Source organism: Eucalyptus grandis, chromosome 2 (genome assembly GCF_016545825.1).
Source record: "Eucalyptus grandis isolate ANBG69807.140 chromosome 2, ASM1654582v1, whole genome shotgun sequence".
In the NCBI taxonomy this organism is placed as follows: domain Eukaryota; kingdom Viridiplantae; phylum Streptophyta; class Magnoliopsida; order Myrtales; family Myrtaceae; genus Eucalyptus; species Eucalyptus grandis.
Window position 1 is genome coordinate 30,656,018 of NC_052613.1, and position 20,978 is coordinate 30,676,995.

Here is a 20,978-nt window from a genome sequence, read left to right on the forward strand (position 1 = left end):
AGAAACTGAGCTAAAATAACAATCAAATTTCAAGTTTTTCTGGTGGATGATGGAAAAGGAAATGAAAAGTAATTTTGGCCAGTCTGTTTCGTAAATGATTGGAGACAGGCTCTCTATAACCGATTGTCATACTGCCGTTTGATGATCAAGCAAGGTAAACTGGTGCTGCTTTTGGGACAAACCTGGCCGTCTGTTTAATGATCAAGGCTTACGTTTGGACTTTGATTCGAAGAGCCGTACTGATGACCTTTTGCATGATTGGGATGATTTATATGCCCGTTTTATAAAACAAGTTGGGCAAGGAGCTTAAGATTTTGTTAATTCGTTTGCATGCTGATTGATCTTGTTGTTGTTGTGGAATCATTTTATCACATGATTAATCTGGGTCTGGCTAACTTGGTTGAGGAAATTCAAATTCCATACCAGAGAACGATCAAAATGAAGAGGAATTTTGCCGTGGAATCATCAGCAGTAGCTGAAGGCTTTTGTGCCCACCTTGAAGAGGCTTACGGGCCAACTGGAGTGTATTGGTAAAAAATTTATGCCTGTGAAGATCAAAGTACTTGATTTGGTCTCAACAGCATGTAATTGAATAATTGGGATTGTATTTTTTTTTTTTTCAATTGAATCTGCTTTTTGTATGCTCCTTAGGTTCTACCTCTATTAATTAAATACATGTGCTGATTTTTCTGCATGTTACCCTGATGCAGAGTTCTTTGATGCGACTGCGTTCTAATGATATCATTCCCAAACTCAGTCAGGCTTTGCAAATAGAGGTAGCACTGCCAATCCTCCCATAACTGTGAGAGAGTAAGTTGTGTGCTTATACTTAATTGAATGTGCTTTTTGTAAGCTTGTTAGGCTCTGCCTCTCTGCTAATCAAATACGTACTTGCTGATTTTCTGCATGTTACCTTGATGCAGAGTTGTTGGATGCGGTTGCTTCTAATAATATCATTCCTGAACTTAATGGGGCTCTGCAAAGGAAGGTATGTAGTGCCGGTCATACCATAACAATGAAGATTAACTTGTCGTGTGCTTTAAACTGTATTCAATGTGCTTTCTTTATGCTCTTTAGGTTCCACCTCTCTGTTAATTAAATACATACCTGCTATTTTTCTGCAGGTTACCCTGATGCAGAGTTCTTTGGTAAAAGCTGAAAAGAAGAAGAGAAGCTCTCTTGTGCCAAACAGCATTTTCTGGTCATGTTTGATGAAGTTATTCGAAAGTCCTTGCTCATGAAATTTTACGGTCTGATCTCACTTTCTAGCCAAAACAGCACTTTTCACTATACGTGTTCAATTATTTTTATAGAAGCCATTGGTGATGACCCAGGAAAAAGGAAATGAAGCGGAACATCAAGAAGGTGGTGTTTGCGCCATTTTTCCTATTTCCTAGTTAGTAATGCAATTGGAAGAGAATGTCTTCAAAGTTCTGGCATAATAGAAGGATTGGTGAGGATTGCAGCTACCTGTGCTACTGGGACCATCTCATGTGGACTCTAATGCCACCTCCTCTGTGGTATACCGGTATGATGACTAGTTCATGAAATATTTGATATAATGCCAACGTGCTAATTTCCAAGTCCGCTCTGTTTATGCAACAGTATAAGCTAGCACATGTTCATTTTTCTCTCATATAAGCAGCATCACAAAGTCTGGACTTCCAATTCCCAAGGAGATAAAGGTTTGTCTTGTTCTTTTTGCAGGGTTTTATACCAATAAATAGTCGATAATAGACACCAAGGATCCAAGCAATAACTGCCGATGCTCTTTGCATTAACTGCCGATGATCGTGGAGTACGCGATCACATCTGGCTCCCCGCCTTCTTCTTACAAATTCTTCAGCAATCGAACGGATTTCCTGGCATGTGGTTATATCTACCTTATCAAAGTGTTAAAGCTCAGAGTTGTTGGTTCTAGTGCAAGTTTGACTATTTAACATCAAAACTGAGAAACCGAGATCGGACCTCTTCGATTGGCGGAGGTGATTCATCAAAATGCTGCGAGTAAAAACATTGGGCGAAGTTCCTTCCAAACCCATCCTCTCGGTCATGTCAATGGTGATGGCGCAATGACTATTTTACTAAAGACACGTTAGATAGAAATTATTACTATGAAAACACAGAATAACTTCAAAAGCACCGCTGTTCCTAGGAGAAGACAACGTCAAGACCCATTCTAAGACACCAATTCAGCCACAGCTCCATGAAACAGCAAGACCCAACAACGTTCCCACGCCGCGACTATCCATAACCGTCGCGGGTACAGTTAAAAAACGATTCTTTTCCATTCATTTTCATGTTTCCCCTCCTGCCCATATATCCCACCGTCCGAACCGCCCGTACCTTGAAAGCTGCTGTAACAAACATCGACGCCCGGGATCGGGCGCGCCATGTAGTAGTCGATCGACACGATCCGGACGCTGAAAATCGCGGGGTCCTTCGCCGGACCCGACGCCGCTGTACTGGGCTGCGAACCTTCTTCCTCCGTCCAGAGGAGCGGCGGCTCCTCCATCTGCGGAAACCTTCCCACGACCCTCGCCGGGGAAAAGCGCCGGAACCCAGGGCGCGGTTAGCCCGAAAGTCGATCGCCGGCGAGAGCTCGGAGGCGCTTGCTGGTGGTAACCGACCGCGCGAAAGTCAAGAGCGTCTTCTCCAAGCTTTTTCCAATTTCTTGCCTCTGGTTAGCTCTCGTGCAGTGCAGTAACGGAACGCCGGAACAGGAAAATGAACAGAGAAAACTCTTTGGGCCGATGAATTATTATAAGTTACCTCGGAACGTTTATTTTACTACTGTCAAATATAATGATAGATTCCGACTAAAAAAAATTTCACGATAGATTCGGCCAAAAAATATTTAAAGAAAACCAATTTTTAATCTAGATACTAAGTAATTGATAAAACCAATATTCAACTAGAGCTATTGGCAACTTAGCAACCAAATTATGATTTTATGCTTTTCAAATCAATCAAAGGGATAAGTGTACTGAAAAAACTAAAATTTGTCATGAAAATACAATTAAATTCTATGACTTTTAAAAAATGCAATCAAATTCTAAAATTTATCAAGTCTTAAAATGGGTTAATGATTTTAACATGAATTAAGATTTGTGTATCGCTCGAATTAAACCTAGTTCATAACTTAATAAAAAAATTGTGTGTCACTCAAATTAAGATTTGTGACTTCATATAAGAATTAATGACATTAACATGTGGATATAAGCTCTACGAATAAACATCTATAAATTATTAAAACAATTGATAATTTTGGAACAATCAAATTGACCCTTGTATTTTTATTTTATTTTTATAAAAGTGTGGATACAAACAAGTCACGAGCCACATAAGTGGCGGATCACCATTTTAACTAACAGTTTTATAGAAGTTACTAGAAAATATTTTTGATCTTATTCATACGTAACATTGTAATTGTCTTGGTTACTTGGGGAGGTATGATAACGTTTTATTTCCAAAACCGTTTCTTTTGAAAAACTTTTTTTTTTTTTTGTTCCCGAAAGCAATTTCTAAACATTTAAAAGTATTTGATAACAACACAAAATTTCTGTTCTTGAAAAAGAAATGCATCCGTACAATCCCAAATAATTTTTTGACTTAAAATTTTTTTTAATTTATTAATAATTTTATTTTTTTTCTTTTTTTTTTTCCTTCTCCTTCCTCTAACTGATCACCAACCTTGAGGAGCCTTGCCGACCATTGGCGAGATCCCCAGAGTTTCATCATAGCTAGGCAAGGCTCAGCCTCGCCCTAGCTACCTCACCCAACCATCGCAAGGTTGGCATTGCCCACCTAGGTGAGGCCGACCTCACGGTGGTTAGGCAAGGTGGAGCCTTGCTGGGCCATCGCGAGGCTTGTCGGCCACTCAGTGAGGCTGAGGGAGCCTCGCCCAGCCACAACGAGGCTCAAGAGGGGGCTGGGCGTGGTCTGGCCAATCGTCAACCATTATTTCTAGAGTTATTCCTAAAATGAAAATCAACTTTATTTTTATTTTTATTTATATTTCAAATCCATTTCTGGAAAAAAAAAAATTATCAAATGCATTTTTTTTCTATTTATGTTCATTAGAGAAACAGATGTTCCCAAAGCATTGCCAAGCAACACCTTGGTCGGCCACGATGCTCCTAAATTCCAATGGGTTCTTCAAGAGGCTTCTTTAGCAACCGCAGTCACCAGATACAAAAGATTCTGTCCACCCATAGTTACGTCTACAAGTTCAGCTGAAAGTGTATCAACACCTCGGACAATTCGCTAAAGCATTAGTCGATCCGCACAAATTACTCCATAAATACATTAGTCAGTCCACGCATAAGTAAATCATATGCTCCATTTCTTTGCAAATAACTAAACATATATGTAGGTTGATCACTTGATCAGAGAATCATACAAGCACCACCACCCTTTTCCTCAAGGACACTGTATTTTCATGTGAAATGCATATTACAAGTGCATTATACAATGGTGTATCAACAGAGTGATGGGGAAACAAGTTAATCGACAGTTGGAGTTGAACCAAGAATGCAAAGAAACAGAGAATGGCACACATGAAGAAATAGGTTCAATTCCAGTCCCGGGCTTCAAGCTGCCTTCACCACACATTTCATCTTATTAAAGCAGCCATGATGTTGCCTAACCACATCCTTTAGGCCAAGCCCACCCGTCTCTCCCACCTAAGGTCTTCCGAAAATTCTGAGAGCGCAGCCCTTGGGTCACCATCGGAGATAGACAAGTAGTACTGAGCAGTCCCATCATCAACCTGCATGCTCCTCCTAAGCGAGTCGAGTATTCTCTTCTTCCCCTGTTCAGAGGTGGTCCTCTTCAACAAAGAACTTATCTCTATGTCTCGCACGCCTTCTGGATAGAGCATGGCGACTTCCCTTGCATGGTTATCTCGCTCTATGTAGCATGTGGAATCGATAAGAATGTCAGGGTTGCTTATGGGGATTAACAATCTCTCCCTCGGATATATACCATGGTCACTCATCATGTTGTTTAAGCGCTTTATGTCCATGACCTGAGAGTACAAAAAAAATATTCTTTTAATCAATACCACCATTGCAGAATCATCTACCATTTCTATGTCGTTCATTTCCTAATTGCACAAACAATTTATGTGTTATTAAGTCAGAGGAACTATCATGACCGTCAAAAAAGTGCATCACTCATCATTTCATACTGATGACTTGCAAAATCCAAGCATCATTTAGCCTAATGTGTTTGGATTATCTATTAAAGATGCTCAATATCTGCTTGCCAATCAATCATATCTTTTTGCTATTAGTAGCCAGAGATGCTTCTTGCTTGGCAAACTTAACAAAACTCAGTCACATCAAAAGATTTCAGAACGTTTCACTTGAAGAGGATCCTATGCTCGCTAAGACAAAACATTTGTGTTCAAGCCCCAACCTTCCTCCATACCTCCATAAGAAACGACGACAATGACTTCTGAGTGTAACCATTTCCTTTTCCTTTTCTTTAGGATTTGCCAAAAGATGAAGTTAATCCAAAATTACAAAATTCGTATATCAATTAGTCTGGCTTTCTCCAATGGGAATAAATCTATAAGATTTGCAGTAGGAGATTCCATTGAGCATCTATCCTACCACCTATTTGGTACAATATAGAACAACAGCATAAAACGGTCCATATAACTAACCCCACTCAATGGGATGAATCAGTCATTTACATTGAAGCCATTCAACCGCCAGCCTGCACAAAGAAGCTATGGACATCATCAAATGACATATAGAACATCTAGCATCTTGTCAACCTTTTTCTTCTCCTAGTAAACTCCACAAGCTAACCTTTATCAAAGAGGCCAGAACCTATCAAATGGAGGTATAAGAGAGCCATACTCAAAACTCTACAAACCTATGTCCTTAGACAATCTTGCACCAATCAAGAGAGCTATCCAACTTTGGCTGTTATGGTGGTGGAGGTACGCCAGAATGCTTCTTCAAGGAAGAAAGCCTCTGCAAAGACCTGACATTGTTGCTAGCTATAAAACATTCCTCAACCCACAAGTCCTTGACCATTCAATGATCTTAGTCACCAAAAAGTTGGTTCATTCACCAAACTCACCATTTTACTCCCCCTTTCGTTGGGATTTGCCATTTTAGCAATCAAACTCAGGATCACAAAGTACTTCACATATTATGAAAAGCACCTAACCCATCCCCACCCATCCTCTCAGCGCCAAGGAAGTAACCAAATAGACAGTCTATGCTGGAGGAGGAAAACAAATGGATTCCAAGCCATCAGCAGAGCCAATCCACCAGAAATTCCATGAAAATTCACAATCAAGCTCCCAGCTTCCATCCACTTCATCATCACTCAAACGGACCTACCTATTTCTAACCCTGTCTGCCCATGACTACACGCAGAGCAAACCAACATGACTTCCAAAACATCAGAAGGATACTACCAGGAAACTGTCTTTGTAAAGTTTCAAATGCTGCAGCTGGACACACCACTTTAGCTAACTTTTAAATGAAATAGCAGTCCATTTGTTCTTCAGAATCTGCTGAAAGTGAATCTCCATCGAAAATGCAGCGCCAAAGCATGTCATTTGCAAAAGTTTAAAGTATACCATGCGAGAATATCATTTCGCCGCCAACACAATTCGCAGTATTGCTCACAATCAATACAGCAAAAGGGACAGAAACTCCATTACCTGAACGGAGTACTTCACGGCGAGGCTCGCGACGCTATCCCCGCGCTTAATCCGGTGCGAGATCGCGAACTTCCCCACGCCGTTATCCCTCCAGAAGCTGCCCGAGCTCGGGACGCCGACCACCTCCTTCAACCTCCAGGGGGCCGCGAAGGCTCGGGTGACCATGTCGCGATCGGAGGCGACGGAGCTCCAGATGCGGCAGACGCAGGTCGCGCGGGCCAGGTCCGGGACGGGGAGCTTCTCGAAGATGAGCCGGAGGGTGTCGCGGCAGGCGAGGGCGGAGAAGTGCGAGTTCATCGGCGAGATGGTGGAATCGTCGGCAGCGGAGGCGGAGGAGGAGGAGGAGGCGGCGGCGGCGGAGGGCGGCGGCGGAGAGAGATCGGGGGTCCGGGGTGGAGGCTCCCGGTCGTCGTCGTCGTCGTCGCCGCAGCAGCCCATACAGAGAGAGAGATGGGAATGTGTATGGAGTCGGTTTTGATGGTTTTGGATTTTGGTTTTGAATGGTGGATGGTAGGTGCCTGAAATATGGTTGAATTACGGTTTTTCGCCCCGTCTTTTGTCATTAATTACAAATTGCCCCTGACTTTTTCGATTTTTTGCAATGTCTCCCCTAAAATTTGAAGTCGGTTGCGATGTCAGACTGGTGTGACTACCATCATTTTTCGGTTTGAGCACCGACCATGTGCTTGTCACGTGACTGAGTTGATCTTTCATGGAGGGGAGAAAATATTGGCTGCCCTGTGGCAAATAAGAAGATGGTAAGAAGGCGACACGTGTCCTCCTGAGGCCACAACCATTGAGGAGAAAATGAGGCGTCATTTAGCTACAGCAGAAGGGGCGGTAGGGTTTTCTCTGCTAGTTCTCTCTCTTTGCGCCTCTCTCTCTCCGACGAACAGATCGCGACCTCCCCTCTCTCTCTGCCCTCCCTCTTTTCGATCGGTGAACCACCGCGAGCAACCGACGAACCACCGCGCGGGATCGGCGAGAGGACCGCGAGCAACCGACGAACCACCGCACGGGACCGGCGAGAGGACCGCGAGCAACCGACGAACCACCGCGCGGGATCGGCGAGAGGACCGCGAGCAACCGACGAACCACCGCACGGGACCGGCGAGAGGACCGCGAGCAACCGACGAACCACCGCACGGGACCAGCGAGAGGACCGCGACCTCCCTCTCTCTCTCTGCCCTCCCTCTTTCCGACCGGCGAACCACCGCGCCGCCCCTCCGGCTCCAGATCTGGCCCCGACTCGTCCGTCCCTTCCACTTTCTCTCCCCTCGCGTCTCTGTCTGCCCTCCCTCTCTTCGACGGCGAACCAGCGCGTGACCGGCGAACCAATATTTTCTGCTTGCGGTAGAAGCAACGAAAATATCTTTTGAAGTCTACAGTGAGGTAGTCTTACCGATTTCGAGGAAGGAAGGTTTGTTTCGGTGGTCTTGGTCAAGAAGGTGAGGGCAAAAAAGCAGTACAATCGCCTCGTGAAAAGACGAGCAATCTTGTCGCGCGATCCTCTCCACAAGATTGCGCGTCTCCTTCGGGGCAAGAGGTTCGAAGTAAAGCTTTATTTAAAGTCCCGGGTGCTTGTGCCCCAGGAGCAGAAACGCCGATCACCGTAAGTCACTTGAGAAGCTGGTCTTTCGCTCTGAGATATCTGGCTTTGATAGCTCTAGATTGAGGCGTGAAGGTGATCTCATAATTGTGCTGCTTTTGTGGTTCGGACACGACTTGATGTGCTTTAAGGTAACTCTTTTTTAGACATTGAAGCCCATCCGAGTAATTCCGTCTCTGCATCACTCCTCCAGAGTAGCCGGATGGTCTATTACAATTCGATAGGACAAAATAAAAACATTTGATTAGACATCTAACATCCTTAAAAGCATGCACAATATAACATGTGAAATTCCATCGACTTTTTCAAAATCACGGTCGTCACATTTATTGCAGATTTTTCTTACTACGTTCCCCTTATTCAATCTGATCAGTATGAGTGGTTGGACTGGTTAAACCTGGTGGAATTTGATAGTTCTCTCTCTCATATTTCTCACTTTCTGTATCTTTTACATCTGGCCTCTCTCTTGCAGAACAATTCAAGGCTATCATCTACAGTCCGCACTCGCTTTCTTTGTTCATTTCCCTCTTGAAAGTTCTTGCCGAGGCTTGATTAGGGTCTTCTCTCTCTGATCTCGCACCTCTTTTAATATCTCAGCTCGCGGAAGGTAATTGTTTATTCATCTCTTATTACCGTGTCATTTCTGTTGATTTGTTGTGGCTGAACTAGTGTGTTTTGGGCTCTTTTTGTCTAATGGGGGTGGCTGCTACCGTGGTGCGTCACCAGCTCAGAATGGACTTATGTAGAAAAGAGAAGTTAAATAAAAAATGAAATAGAAAAGAAAAAGTAATAGGGCGGTTCACGGCAAGTTCCAAGATCAAGGGGGTTCAATTTTCAATTCCGAAAATTGAGAACATGCTCTGATAGGTGGGTTTCAGGGTTTTGGTCCAGACTCTACACACTCTGTAGCTTTAGTTAATTTTACATGTGCGTGACATGTTTAATTTGTAACCAACCAATAAGAGACATGATTAATGAAAATCTCCTCGATTAGGAAAGTCCATGCATCAAGAGGATAAGGTCCATGGGAAAGAGAAGATGTGCATGTGCATTGCACTGCTCCAAAACAACAACTTGTAATATTGGATTAATCAATAGCCACCCCCCTAAGCAAACTCATTCAGTAAATATAGCGTACATTCGGAAATCAGGTGCTTTCTATCTAGCCTTTTCACTTGTTTATCTACATCTTTTAGTGGAGCAGAAGGCATCTTCTCTTCATTAAACATTTTAATGTTAGTAATCGTTCATAATGCATGTTCTCTCCACCAAAGATTAGAAGCCTTGACTATAGAGCATGCATGTAGAGATGAAGATTAGCCATTCTCTTCTTGTCCATGAGTGGACACAACCCAATGATGTTGCCTTGACGAGAGGGTGCGGTCCATCGAAAAGAAAAGATGCACGCCTAAGTCAATAGCTTTTACTATTCAATTAGTCAACAGACTGACTTGATCATTAAACATTTTGGATTCGAAATCTTTCAGAAATGATATGCTCTCCTCCCAAAAAGCACGTGTTCTGCCTTTTCATTTGCTTATCTACTTATTCTTGTGCGCGGTTGGCATCCTCTCTTCATTTTTGTCTATAAGATTTCTATGGGGAAAGGGCAAAGTCTCGAGCAAAATAAAAAGAAAAAGAAAAAGAGCACAAAAAAAGTAGCACCGAGGGAGAAAAAGAGAAGGATTGCTGAGAAAGAGATCACGATGGAGCATCGCTTCTTCGCCCTTACCTTCCATACCCACGGGAGGAGGTAGCGATCGGTACGATGTGTTCTTGAGCTTTAGAGGCTCCGACACTCGCACGAATTCACCGATCACCTCTACCGTAGTCGATCGGTGTAGGGACTGTACCAATTTCGTGTTCGGGGATGATTACGGCCTTGAAATTGGCAAGGATTTTAATTCGGAGATTCTCAATGCCATCACGCGATCTAAGATTTCATCCCTATCATCTCTGAAAATTATGCTTCGAGCAAATGGTGTCTCCGTGAGCTAGTACGCATCATGGACTGCCAGAAGAGCATGTCGCACATAGTGTTGCCCATTTTTTACAAAGTGCTCCCATCGGATGTGCGGTATCTAAATGGAAATTTTGGGGAGGCCTTCCGTTTGCGTAAGAAGCGTTTTGATAAGGAGGACATTCAGGAAGGTCAACGAGCCCTTACAGAAGTGAGTAACTTGAGTGGATGGGAATCTGAGAAATTTGCCAATGGGTATTTACCTTCTACCTACACTTATTTTATTTTATTTTATTCCCCTAAGTATTGTTATTTAGCGAAACCAATGTCATATGGATGAACTGCTTCTACTACAAGCTTACAAAACGTCCCAAAATGTCCCAGTGAATAACCATAATGGCCCACGAACTACAAATACTTGTACTCCCTAAGATTTCCCCTGAAAACTACACTAACAACGTCTAAAACCTTAGGATCCCTTACCCAGTCTTCCAAAGCTTGGTAATTGCTGGATAAATCGAGCTCCTCTTGCTTCACACAGATCATGTCTAGGTTCAAGAGCTGCTGTTGCCAGTAACTTTCATTGATAGGCGATCTGTAAGTTAATTATAAGTCCTCCATCTTCTTCTCCTAAACTTTTTGTAACCAAAATTATTGACCTCATATCCTTCAACTAGCAGTGACCATAAGCCTCATAACAAACACTTTACTTCTAAAGAATCTTAATTTGCTTGGTGCACCACCTTATTTTATTTCAATAAGATCTATCTATAAGAAGAAAAAGAAGGGGAAAAATGAAATGACCGCTACACCATCATCCTATATTGTCATTCGTAAAACCAAAACATTTTGCATGTTAATTGGTTGCATTCATCATTCACATATATGTGGGTGCCTTTTGATGAGAATACGCAAAGTATGAAGTTATGATGAGTTTTTTTGTTTAACAGGCAGGAAGGAAAATTAGTGGAAGAAGTTACCAAAACGATTCTAACCAAGTTGAGACATCAATCTCAGCTTGATGTTCCGAAGCACCTAGTTGGAGTTGATGATCATGTCAACAAAATTAGGAATTGGGTAGACATTCCCACCAGTCATGCTCGAATGATAGGAATATATGGCATGGGTGGGATTGGTAAAACGACTCTTGCCAAGGTCATCTATAACGCTCTATCGGATATCTTTGTGGATTGTAGTTTCCTTCCAGATATACGGGAAACAGCTAACAACAGTGGTATTCCTTATCTACAAAATATGCTAATTAAGGAAATACTGCAAATTGAAAATGCTATTGGTAAAGTTGATGATGGAATTAATTTGATCAAATCTAGATTTAAAGGAAAAAAGGTTCTCATTCTTTTGGATGATATTGATCACCAAAATCAGCTAGATGCTTTGGCTAGAGAACGTGATTGGTTTACTGCAGGAAGTATCATTATTATTACAACTAGATACAAATATGTACTTGATCAGTCTGAGTTCGAGGTGGACTACAAGTATGAATTGAAAGAATTAGATGAGGTGCATTCTTTGCTTTTATTTAAAAGACATGCATTTCGCATGGGCCATTGTCCGGAGGATTTTGAGGGAATCTCTTATGAAATCTTATCTACCATGGGTGGGCTTCCCCTAGCTATCAAGGTCATAGGTTCATACTTATATGGAAAAGTAGATAAAAAGGTATGGCAAGATATATTGGAGAAATTAAGAACCGAATCGGATAGAGATGTCCAAAAGACATTGAAGATAAGTTATGATGCATTGGAACCTACACAAAGGGAGATTTTTCTGGATATTGCTTGCTTTTTAATCGGCGAAAATAGCAAATATGCCTTGTACATGTGGGAGGATTGTAAGCTTTTTCCATCTCTTGGAATTGAAGAGTTGAAGCTGAGGTGCTTGATAAAAATTGGAGATTGTGATGAGTTTAGGATGCATGACCAATTGAGAGATCTTGGAAGGAGCATCTTTTGCCAAGGACAGCTGCCCGAGAGATGTCTGAAGCCATGGTTCGAAGATAAAGCCTTGAGAAGTAATATGCAAATGGAGGTAACAGAAGATAAAGCCTTGAGAAGTAATATCCAAGTGGAGGCAACAGAATGTAAAGGCTTCAGACGTAATATGCAAACGGAGGTAACATGTGGCTCTCTCTCTCTCTCATAACTCCATAAATTTAATGTGATCCATTTTAGTCTTTTATCTAGTATAAGCAAATGCCCCTAGTCTTTAGGAAAAAATCTATTCATACACCCGTTTATGTCCCCCTTAAATAAATTGTGATAATAATTGGATTATAAGTGTCCCAAGGATGAAAAAGTTACATTATTGATCCATATTCATTGATATAAATTACATCCGTCAAAAACTTAATTTTGCAATCAATTTAAGATTCTTTAACTACGATTCTACACTGAAAGTCTCGTTCACTAAAAGCATGTAATTTTATATCTACTTGAAACTATTGATAATCTGAAAGACTACAATAATTTAATTACGATGAAGCATATATATCATAGATAAGATAAATGAAGATGTTTTGAATTTTCATTCAAAATTGTAAAGTACAACATTAGCTGATTATAATAACTAATAATTAAGCAAATCGGTTACGCTAAAGAAAAAATTTTGCACTTATCACGGAGCTTGCATTTTAGTATGGTCAAATGTATTGGGTGCTCCTATGAATTAGGAAATCAATGTTTGATACACTTTTTTTTTTTTTTTCCATTTTGATTTTAAAGATAACCCCCCAAAACACGAGGTATATCTATCTCTTTTCATTCTTCTTGTGTCTTAACAGCTATGATGGCAAAAATCACCTTAAGAATTCATCTCATGGATTTAGGTGTGTGATAAAGAGTGAATTTTCTTATTTTCCTTTCTTTGCTTCTTTCATTTCTCGTTGTCTGTTCCTTCGCTTTTCTAAATAAACATTTCTTTCCTCTCCAACTTTTTTTTATATTATCTATATATTTTGGTACAATGCCCTTTTGTGCCAAAAACCCTCGACAAACTCGACAATTTAGAGGAAATGTCATGCTTGTTATTATATCGATACCTTTTTCTTTACTAAATAGCATTTTCAGCATGCAGTCAATTTTGAAAGTAAGTTTAATTTTTACTTAGATTGTCAATGTTCATGTCATTTCATTATTTTATATTTTCCATTTAAAGAAGCGTAGTAGGTTCATGACTGATCAGTGACGGGGAATTAACCTTTGCAATTAACCAAGAGATGTTGGAAAAGAAAAAAAGCTTTATTTTCTCGATTTAACTTGAATTAGTTCGCTCATACCATTATAAAGAGCACATTCTTTTGTTGATTCAATAACTATTCTTAGGAGAAATAATATTGACCGGGAGTTTTTCACTAGTTAATATATAAAGTACAGATAATGACAAATGAGTCAAACCATAAAATTAAATCCAACCAAAAAAAAGAGAAAAAAAGAATTCTATCTTTGGTTTGATAGTGTTCGTTGAAGTTCATATTTCACAAAACAAATTTTTCTTTGGTAGTTCAGTTTATTCATAATATTTCCAAGAAATTAACAAAAAGAAAAAATGCACTTTCAAGTTATGTTGATTAGTCGATAATTTTTTTTTTTTAATGTTTACTTATATCTCCTGCCCTATTGTATCTTTGCACTCGGCTTATACATAGCATTCCAAAAAAAAAAAAAACACAAGATAATGCTTTCAATTTGGAGCAGATACCATTGTCACATAAGTTCATGTGAAAGAAGAAAGGTGTCGAGTGTTGTGAAATATGGATCGACTAGTCATGAGCCCATACCATGCATATGCACAAAATTGACATGAATAAATTTATCATGAAGATATAACTATAGTATCCTTATCTCTATTGGAAAAGCACATATAGATGCACAAATCATGTTCTTTGGAAAGACAGTTATAATTGATAAGTTGACGGTTCTTAATATTTCATTATAGTAATTCAACAAGGAAATAGAAGAAAAAAAAACCGTCTCATTATAGTAAAAATTCAGGCTAGTAAAAATTCGGGCGGGAAACCGCATTCGAAAGACATTCTTTTTTTTTTTTTTTCCCAATTACAATGGACATACTTTTCTTCGATGGAGTGCACAAGAAAAGTCAAATGCGTCAAAAATCGAATTATAAGGAAAGTAAAAGATGAACTTTGTTGTGCCGTTTGTGTCTGATCTTACCTTTGAGTACCCCTTTTATATCAATGCCTCGTGTCGACCATTCTGTTTCTAGGCCATTCACATGTAACTTCCACATGCATCATATGTCACGCATCAATTGTCTCCTGCCTTACTTGCCACATACATCTTATGACACCTAGTCCTATACTATTCTTTTCAAGGGAGAGATTTCTCTATTATTCTCTCAACCTAAATTATCTTAAAATCAAGTTCATTATAAATCGTATTTATTTAAATGAATCCATGGCCTATTTTCATCATTTAGCTCTTCAAAGGGGAAACCACCATTATTAATTGCAATTGCCTATATATATATATATATGTTCTCTTTTAAGAGGGAATTACTCATCATTTGAAACATCAATTGGTGTCACCTGCTCAATCCAATATAAATGGTGTGCATAGCGTGGGTCATGTCTAGTCTATATTTTATATAACATGATACTATAATTATAGAAATGAGATTGGTGTCACTTTAGGTCCCTTTCAATTTTACTATTATTTAAGGATTCTCCTACTAATAAAAAGTATGGCAGAGGAGTGAAGTCTCACTTTGGTAGAGTGCTCCTTCTCTAACCAACACATCCCCCACCTTTAACGGTTATATAATATTCTCCTCATCAACATGTCATAACATCCCCAATTTTTATCACCATTCTCTTTTTATTTTTAAGAGTTTAAGTTACAAAGTTCACATAAAAATAAGCATAATGTTAACATAACACGCGCATAGCATGTGTATAGATTATTGTGGACATTAAGCAAAGTCCATTTACAAAAATAATACCATTTCTAGGTCGAATTTTGGTTTTATGTGTTACAAATGCATTTTCTTGAATAGTTTGAGTGAGGGGCACTACTGGCTTGAAATTACTTTGCTCTAGAAATGCATGTTAACAGATGAGTTCTAATTTCTAATTCACCTCTTGAGAAGCATGCCCATGCTAAAAACGAATGTCAATAATTTACATCAACTTACCTCTAGAAAACCTATCTGACAAAAGTGGGTACTAACGGCTATCTAAGTTCCATAATGGTGAAATACTCCATTAACTCTCATTGCCAAGTGGGACACTAGCTTTAATTAAGTTCGACTGGACAGTTCAAACAGGAAATTATTTGCACTTAATAGTGCAAGGAATCAAACTCATATCATGATACACAAAAGCGCATTCCTTAACCACTAAATGAGCAGCGTGGGGTGCCTCTCAAACATTTCGGCCAAATCTTTCGGAAAACTATCAACTGTATCTTATATTGCTTTTGGTAAATCCTAAAGAACTTGACCATGGAATAAATTGCAAAGAAAAAAAATAACTCATTAGACATGTCTCCTTAGTGCCTAACTGAGCGTGGCCAGGTGCCCGTTGTGATCCATAATCGCACGCCCAACTGAGCATGACTAGGTGCCCACTTTGATCCAGAATCGGATAGCTATCTTTGTTCAAGCGACGAGTCTTCTTTGGAGGCCCGATCACCGACCCGGTAGCTTTGGCTACTCGCGATCTGTTATGGGCATCTCGGTCTATTCCTCCGAACATTTACGCCATGTCAATGTGCGGATTGAGTCGCGTCTTGATTTATTTGTGATCAATCTCGAGATGCTAATCCAATAGAAAGTTTAAGATTTAAAATTTCGATACTTGAACGTTATCGAATACTTTACTGATTAGCTAAGCTTTCGAGGGAAAAAAAAAAAAGTATTGTTGTTAATGTCAATCAAGCCGTTTGGGATTTTGTCACCATCTTCTTCCGATTAAATGATCTCCTTCAGCAACAAAGTTTAAGCTGTACTTTTGACTTCTAAGATGCGAAAAGAAATGGTGCCAGTCTTGGGAAATGGACATACATATCTTCACTTTTTTTTTGTTTAGGTAACATAAGTAGACTTATCCATAAACTTGTTTTTTTTTTTTTTTTTTGGTGTTGGAGGAACTGCTTTGGCCGATAATTACCACGTAAACCCCAAGGTGTTGCTAGTTGGGAAACCACCATCCCAGCGCCATGTGTCAATCACCTAATAGCCCACTTTATCCAGGAACTTTTATGTAGCAGAGTTTGCCAAAAGATGTTGCCCAACATCGACAAACCAATTGTTTAATATGTTAAGACCTTAATCTAACTACAGCACCATGTAAGGAAGTTAATTAGTTCATTTTTAGTTGGTCTAAAACCAGCTCTCTTCCAATTTCTGTCAAAATCTAAAATATTTTTCAAATGCTACAGGTATATTGCTAAAGAATGATTAAACACTTATAACAATAGTTAACAAATTGAAAATCAGGTAAGCTACTTAAGTGTCCCATGGGTACTCTTTAACATTCGTATGTTCTAAAAGGTTTCATGTATTTCCACTTTAATAAAAATCAAAGTACATGCACTACAAAATTCCAAAAAAGCGAGAGGTAAGAATTGAGGTGTTTCGTCTTGAATTTTTTAAAGCAAGAAAAAAAGTGTTCTTTTTATTTAAAATATTATTTGAATTTTTAAAAAAATTATGAAAGTACTATGTGTGTGTTTACCTGTCAACATTTATGTTTGGTGAGGGGTAAAAAGATGACAAATTTTGAAAGTATGGGGTTTAGAAAAGCCAAAGTAAGAAATTAGAAGTCGATTCAGACACTCACTTGATTGATTTGATATGCAGCGTTTCAAGAGTAGCTTTGATTATTGGCCCCATGGTTGTTCCTCTACATGCACAAGTGAACTGTTTAAAAACTTACCGAGCTCAAGGTTCCTTTCATTTTGTTGGACGACCATAAGTGGGGACTTTAATGAATTGTTTCCTGAATTAAGATGGCTTCGATGGTTATACATTGAACCCAATATATTTTCTTCGACTATCAATTTGCATCTATCTAAATTAGTGGTGCTGGAATTGTCACAAAACAAGCTTACAAATGATTGGGGAGGATGGAGTTCAATCATGGTAAGATGGAAAACAAGGACATCTTCTATAATCTTTGCTTTGTTTTGTTTTATTGATTAATTTTGACAGCTTTTTCTCTTTTGTATAGGCGGCAAAGCAACTAAAAGTTCTCAATCTTTCATATAGCCAGGAGTTAAGATGTACTCCTAATCTCTCGGCTTTTACAAAGTTGGAGATTCTCATCTTGTCCGATTGTTACAAACTGAAGCAAGTCGACCGTTCTATTGGCAAACTCAAGAGCCTCATTTCCTTGGACTTGTGTAGATGTTATAAACGAAAAGCTACCGAGGAAGTGGGGGAATTGCAAGAACTAAAAGAACTCCTTTTGATTTCTATTGGCATTACAAAGCTTCCTATGTCAATCTATTCTTTGAGGAAGCTAGAGAAACTAGCTATCAGATCTTGTCGTTCATTGGTTAAAATCCATTTCACAATTGGGAATCTTTTGTCTCTCCAATACCTTGACCTCAATTTCTGTTCGTCATTGAGAAAAATCCCTCATTCGATTAAGAATCTTTCTTCTTTCAAACAACTTGAACTAGGTTGTTGCACGTCATTGACAAAAATCCCTAGCTCAATTGGGAATCTTTCTTCTCTCGAACAACTTAATCTAGGGAGTTGCGAGTTATTGAAAAAAATTCCTAGCTCAATTGGGGATCTTTCTTCTCTCAAACAACTTCAGTTAAGGTTTTGCTTGTCATTGATAGAAATCCCTAGCTCAATTGGGAATCTTTCTTCTCTCGAACAACTTGATCTAAAGGGTTGCAAGTCATTAACAGAAATCCCTAACTCAATTGTGAATCTTTCTTCTCTAGAACAACTTGATCTAAGGGGTTGCGAGTCATTGACAGAAATCCCTAACTCAATTGTGAATCTTTCTTCTCTTGAACAATTTGATCTAAAGGATTGCCAGTCATTGACAGAAATCCCTAGCTCAATTGGGAATCTTTCTTCTCTAGAACAACTTCATCTAAGGGGTTGCGAGTCATTGGCCAATCCCTAGCTCAATTGGGGAATCTTTCTTCTCTCAAACAACTTCGCTTAGAGTTTTGCTTCTCATTGACGAAAATCCCTAGCTCAATTGGGAATCTTTCTTCTCTCAAACAACTTAATCTAGAGAGATGCGGTTTATTGATAGAAATCCCTAGCTCAATTGGGGATCTTTTTTCTCTCAAACAACTTCTGCTAAGTTATTGCTTATCATTGACAGAAATTCCTAGTTCAATTGGGAATCTTTCTTCTCTCGAACAACTTGATCTAAGTTATTGCGAGTCATTGATAGAAATCGCTAGCTCAATTGGGAATCTTTCTTCTCTCAAACAACTTGATCTAAGTAATTGCGAGTCATTGATAGAAATCCCTAGCTCAATTGGGGATCTTTCTTCTCTTAAACAACTTAAGTTAGGGTCTTGCTCGTTATTGACAGAAATCCCTAGCTCAATTGGAAATCTTTCTTCTCTTGAAGTACTTGAACTAGAGGCTTGCAAGTCATTGAGAGAAATCCCTAGCTCAATTGGGGATCTGTCTTTTCTCAAACAACTTGATCTATGGGGTTGCAAGTCATTGACAAAAATCCCTAGCTCAATTGGGGATCTTTCTTCTCTCAAACAACTTGATCTAAGGAAATGCAAGTTATTGACAGAAATCCCTAGCTCAATTGGGAATCTTTCTTCTCTCAAACAACTTCAAGTAGGGTTTTGTTTGTCATTGACAAAAATCCCTAGCTCAATTGGGAATCTTTCTTCTCTCGAACGACTTGATTTAGGGAGTTGCAAGTTACTGACAGAAATCCCTAACTCAATTGGGGATCTTTCTTCTCTCGAACAACTTCAGCTAGGGGGTTGCGTGTCATTGAGAGAAATCCCTAGCTCAATTAGGAATAATTCTTTTCTCGAAGTATGTGGGCTAGAGGCTTGCAAGTCATTTAAGAGAAATCCCCAAGTCAATTGGGAATCTGACTAGAAGCTTGCAAGTCATTGAGACAAATCTCTAGCTCAATTGAGAATCTTTCTTTTCTCAAAGGGCTTTATCTACCACATTCTCGTGTCATTGAGAGAAATCCCTAGCTCAATTAGGAATTTTTCTCCTCTCTAACAACTTGATCTAAGGGGTTGCAAGTTATTGACAAAAATCTCAAACTCAATGGGAGATCTTTCTTCTCTCAAGCAACTTGATCTAAGGGGTTGCATGTCATTAACAGAAATCTCTAACTCCATTGGGGATCTTTCTTTTTTCGAATAATTTAAGTTAGGAGGTTGTGAGTTATTGACATAAATCCCTAGCTTAATTGGGGATCTTTCTTCTCTCGAACAACTAAGCTAGGAGTTCTGTGTCATTGAGGGAAATCCGGAATCTTTCTTCTCTAAAAAAACTTGGACTAGAGGCTTGCAAGTCATCGAGACAAATCCCTAGCTCAATTTGAAATCTTTCTTCTCTCAAAGGGCTTTTATCTATCACTTTGTGTGTCATTGAGAGAAATTTCTAACTCAATTGGGAATTTTCTTCTCTCAAATACCTTAACCTTTACGGGTGTTGTTCACTAGAAGAAATTCTTACCACAATTGGGGATTTACTGAATTTGCAAAGCATTGGGGATTTTTGATCTTGAATAGTTACCCAGTGCTATTAGAAGGTTGAACAAACTGGCAAAGGCTATTTCTTAAAACTTGTGATAGTCTAAAAGGGTGAATTCCAAGAGAAATCGATGACTTGTCTTCGCTTGTGATTCTCCATATCACTAGCACATGATATTTGACCCACCAAAAAACATCTGGAATCTTTCTTCTCTCTAATGCCTTGACCAAGAGGGCTGTAAGGAGCTCTGATTGTTGCTAGAGCTTTCTTCTGGTTTAACATATCTTCAGGTCAATTCCTTGCTTCCCAGGTTGCTAGAGCTTTCTTACCTATTCCACTTGGAAGAACTTCATTTGTATGGATATGATCAACTTGAGTACTTCCCAGAGCTCACTTCAAGACTCTTGAAACTTTGTGTTGACTCCTGTCCTAAGTTGATATTGCTTGAGCTTGATGGATTGAAGTACTTGGAAGAGTTGTCAATAAAACACTATAATTCCATTGAAAGAATGGACCTCTCACAATCGAATCTTCTGAAGGGATTGGACATTGAGGGTTGTGATAATCTAGTTGAAATTTAGGGCCAAGGTAAATTGGAGTTCTTGGAGACAATACGTACATATAGCTGCAAGTCTATTAGAAGGCCAATCCATCCGAAATTACGAGGGCTTGAAGTGATTAATTACTTGCTATTGCGACTATCTAGTCAAAATACAAGGTCTTGATAAGGTGGAGTTGTTAGAGATGTTGAATGTTTTTAATCTTGGTTCCATCAAAAGATTACTTGACCTATGATGCTTTTGGAACTTGAAAGAGCTGAATATCAATGGTTGTGGTGTCGAGACTCAATTCCAATCTTACATAAATGCAAGAGTGGGAAGTCAGTCCTAGAAGCTAACATGATGCTTCAGCCAAGATCAAAATTTAGATCCAATTGTGGTTCTTCATACGTTAGAAGGCGTTCGTCATCTGGTAAGATTCTTCGTCCTTTAACAACTTGCATGAGCGAAAAGTGTAATACTTTACTA

At 39.4% G+C, this 20,978-nt stretch overlaps 2 protein-coding genes and 1 long non-coding RNA gene across 3 annotated transcripts; 2 read left to right on the plus strand and 1 right to left on the minus strand.

The window, feature by feature from the left end:
- The first annotated feature begins 425 nt into the window (after positions 1-425).
- Positions 426-2,038, plus strand: LOC120290839. The gene is made up of 6 exons (XR_005548474.1): positions 426-530; positions 711-810; positions 924-988; positions 1,125-1,250; positions 1,335-1,528; positions 1,708-2,038. It is a non-coding gene; the product is annotated as an uncharacterized LOC120290839 (long non-coding RNA).
- Positions 2,039-4,384: 2,346 nt separating this feature from the next.
- LOC120290838 (F-box protein At1g55000-like) lies at positions 4,385-7,162 on the minus strand. Its single transcript, XM_039307296.1, has 2 exons — positions 6,689-7,162; positions 4,385-5,029 (listed from the first exon to the last, which is right to left on the minus strand). The coding sequence occupies exons 1-2, from the start codon at positions 7,124-7,126 to the stop codon at positions 4,658-4,660; spliced, it is 810 nt and encodes a 269-aa protein (XP_039163230.1). The 5' UTR covers positions 7,127-7,162; the 3' UTR covers positions 4,385-4,657.
- Positions 7,163-10,303: 3,141 nt separating this feature from the next.
- LOC104432137 (disease resistance protein RUN1-like) lies at positions 10,304-20,531 on the plus strand. Its single transcript, XM_039306970.1, has 4 exons — positions 10,304-10,512; positions 11,208-11,551; positions 11,684-12,390; positions 20,241-20,531. The coding sequence occupies exons 1-4, from the start codon at positions 10,304-10,306 to the stop codon at positions 20,529-20,531; spliced, it is 1,551 nt and encodes a 516-aa protein (XP_039162904.1).
- Positions 20,532-20,978: the final 447 nt, after the last annotated feature.

Coding starts and splice junctions, on each gene's coding strand:
- LOC120290838 (XM_039307296.1), bottom strand. CDS start 7,126: ATGGGCTGCTGCGGCGACGACGACGACGACGACCGGGAGCCTCCACCC. Junction 5,030..6,688: donor CCGTGAAGTACTCCGTTCAG/GTAATGGAGTTT, acceptor TTGTACTCTCAG/GTCATGGACATAAAGCGCTT.
- LOC104432137 (XM_039306970.1), top strand. CDS start 10,304: ATGGACTGCCAGAAGAGCATGTCGCACATAGTGTTGCCCATTTTTTAC. Junction 10,513..11,207: donor TCTGAGAAATTTGCCAATGG/GTATTTACCTTC, acceptor TTTGTTTAACAG/GCAGGAAGGAAAATTAGTGG. Junction 12,391..20,240: donor GACGTAATATGCAAACGGAG/GTAACATGTGGC, acceptor ACATATCTTCAG/GTCAATTCCTTGCTTCCCAG.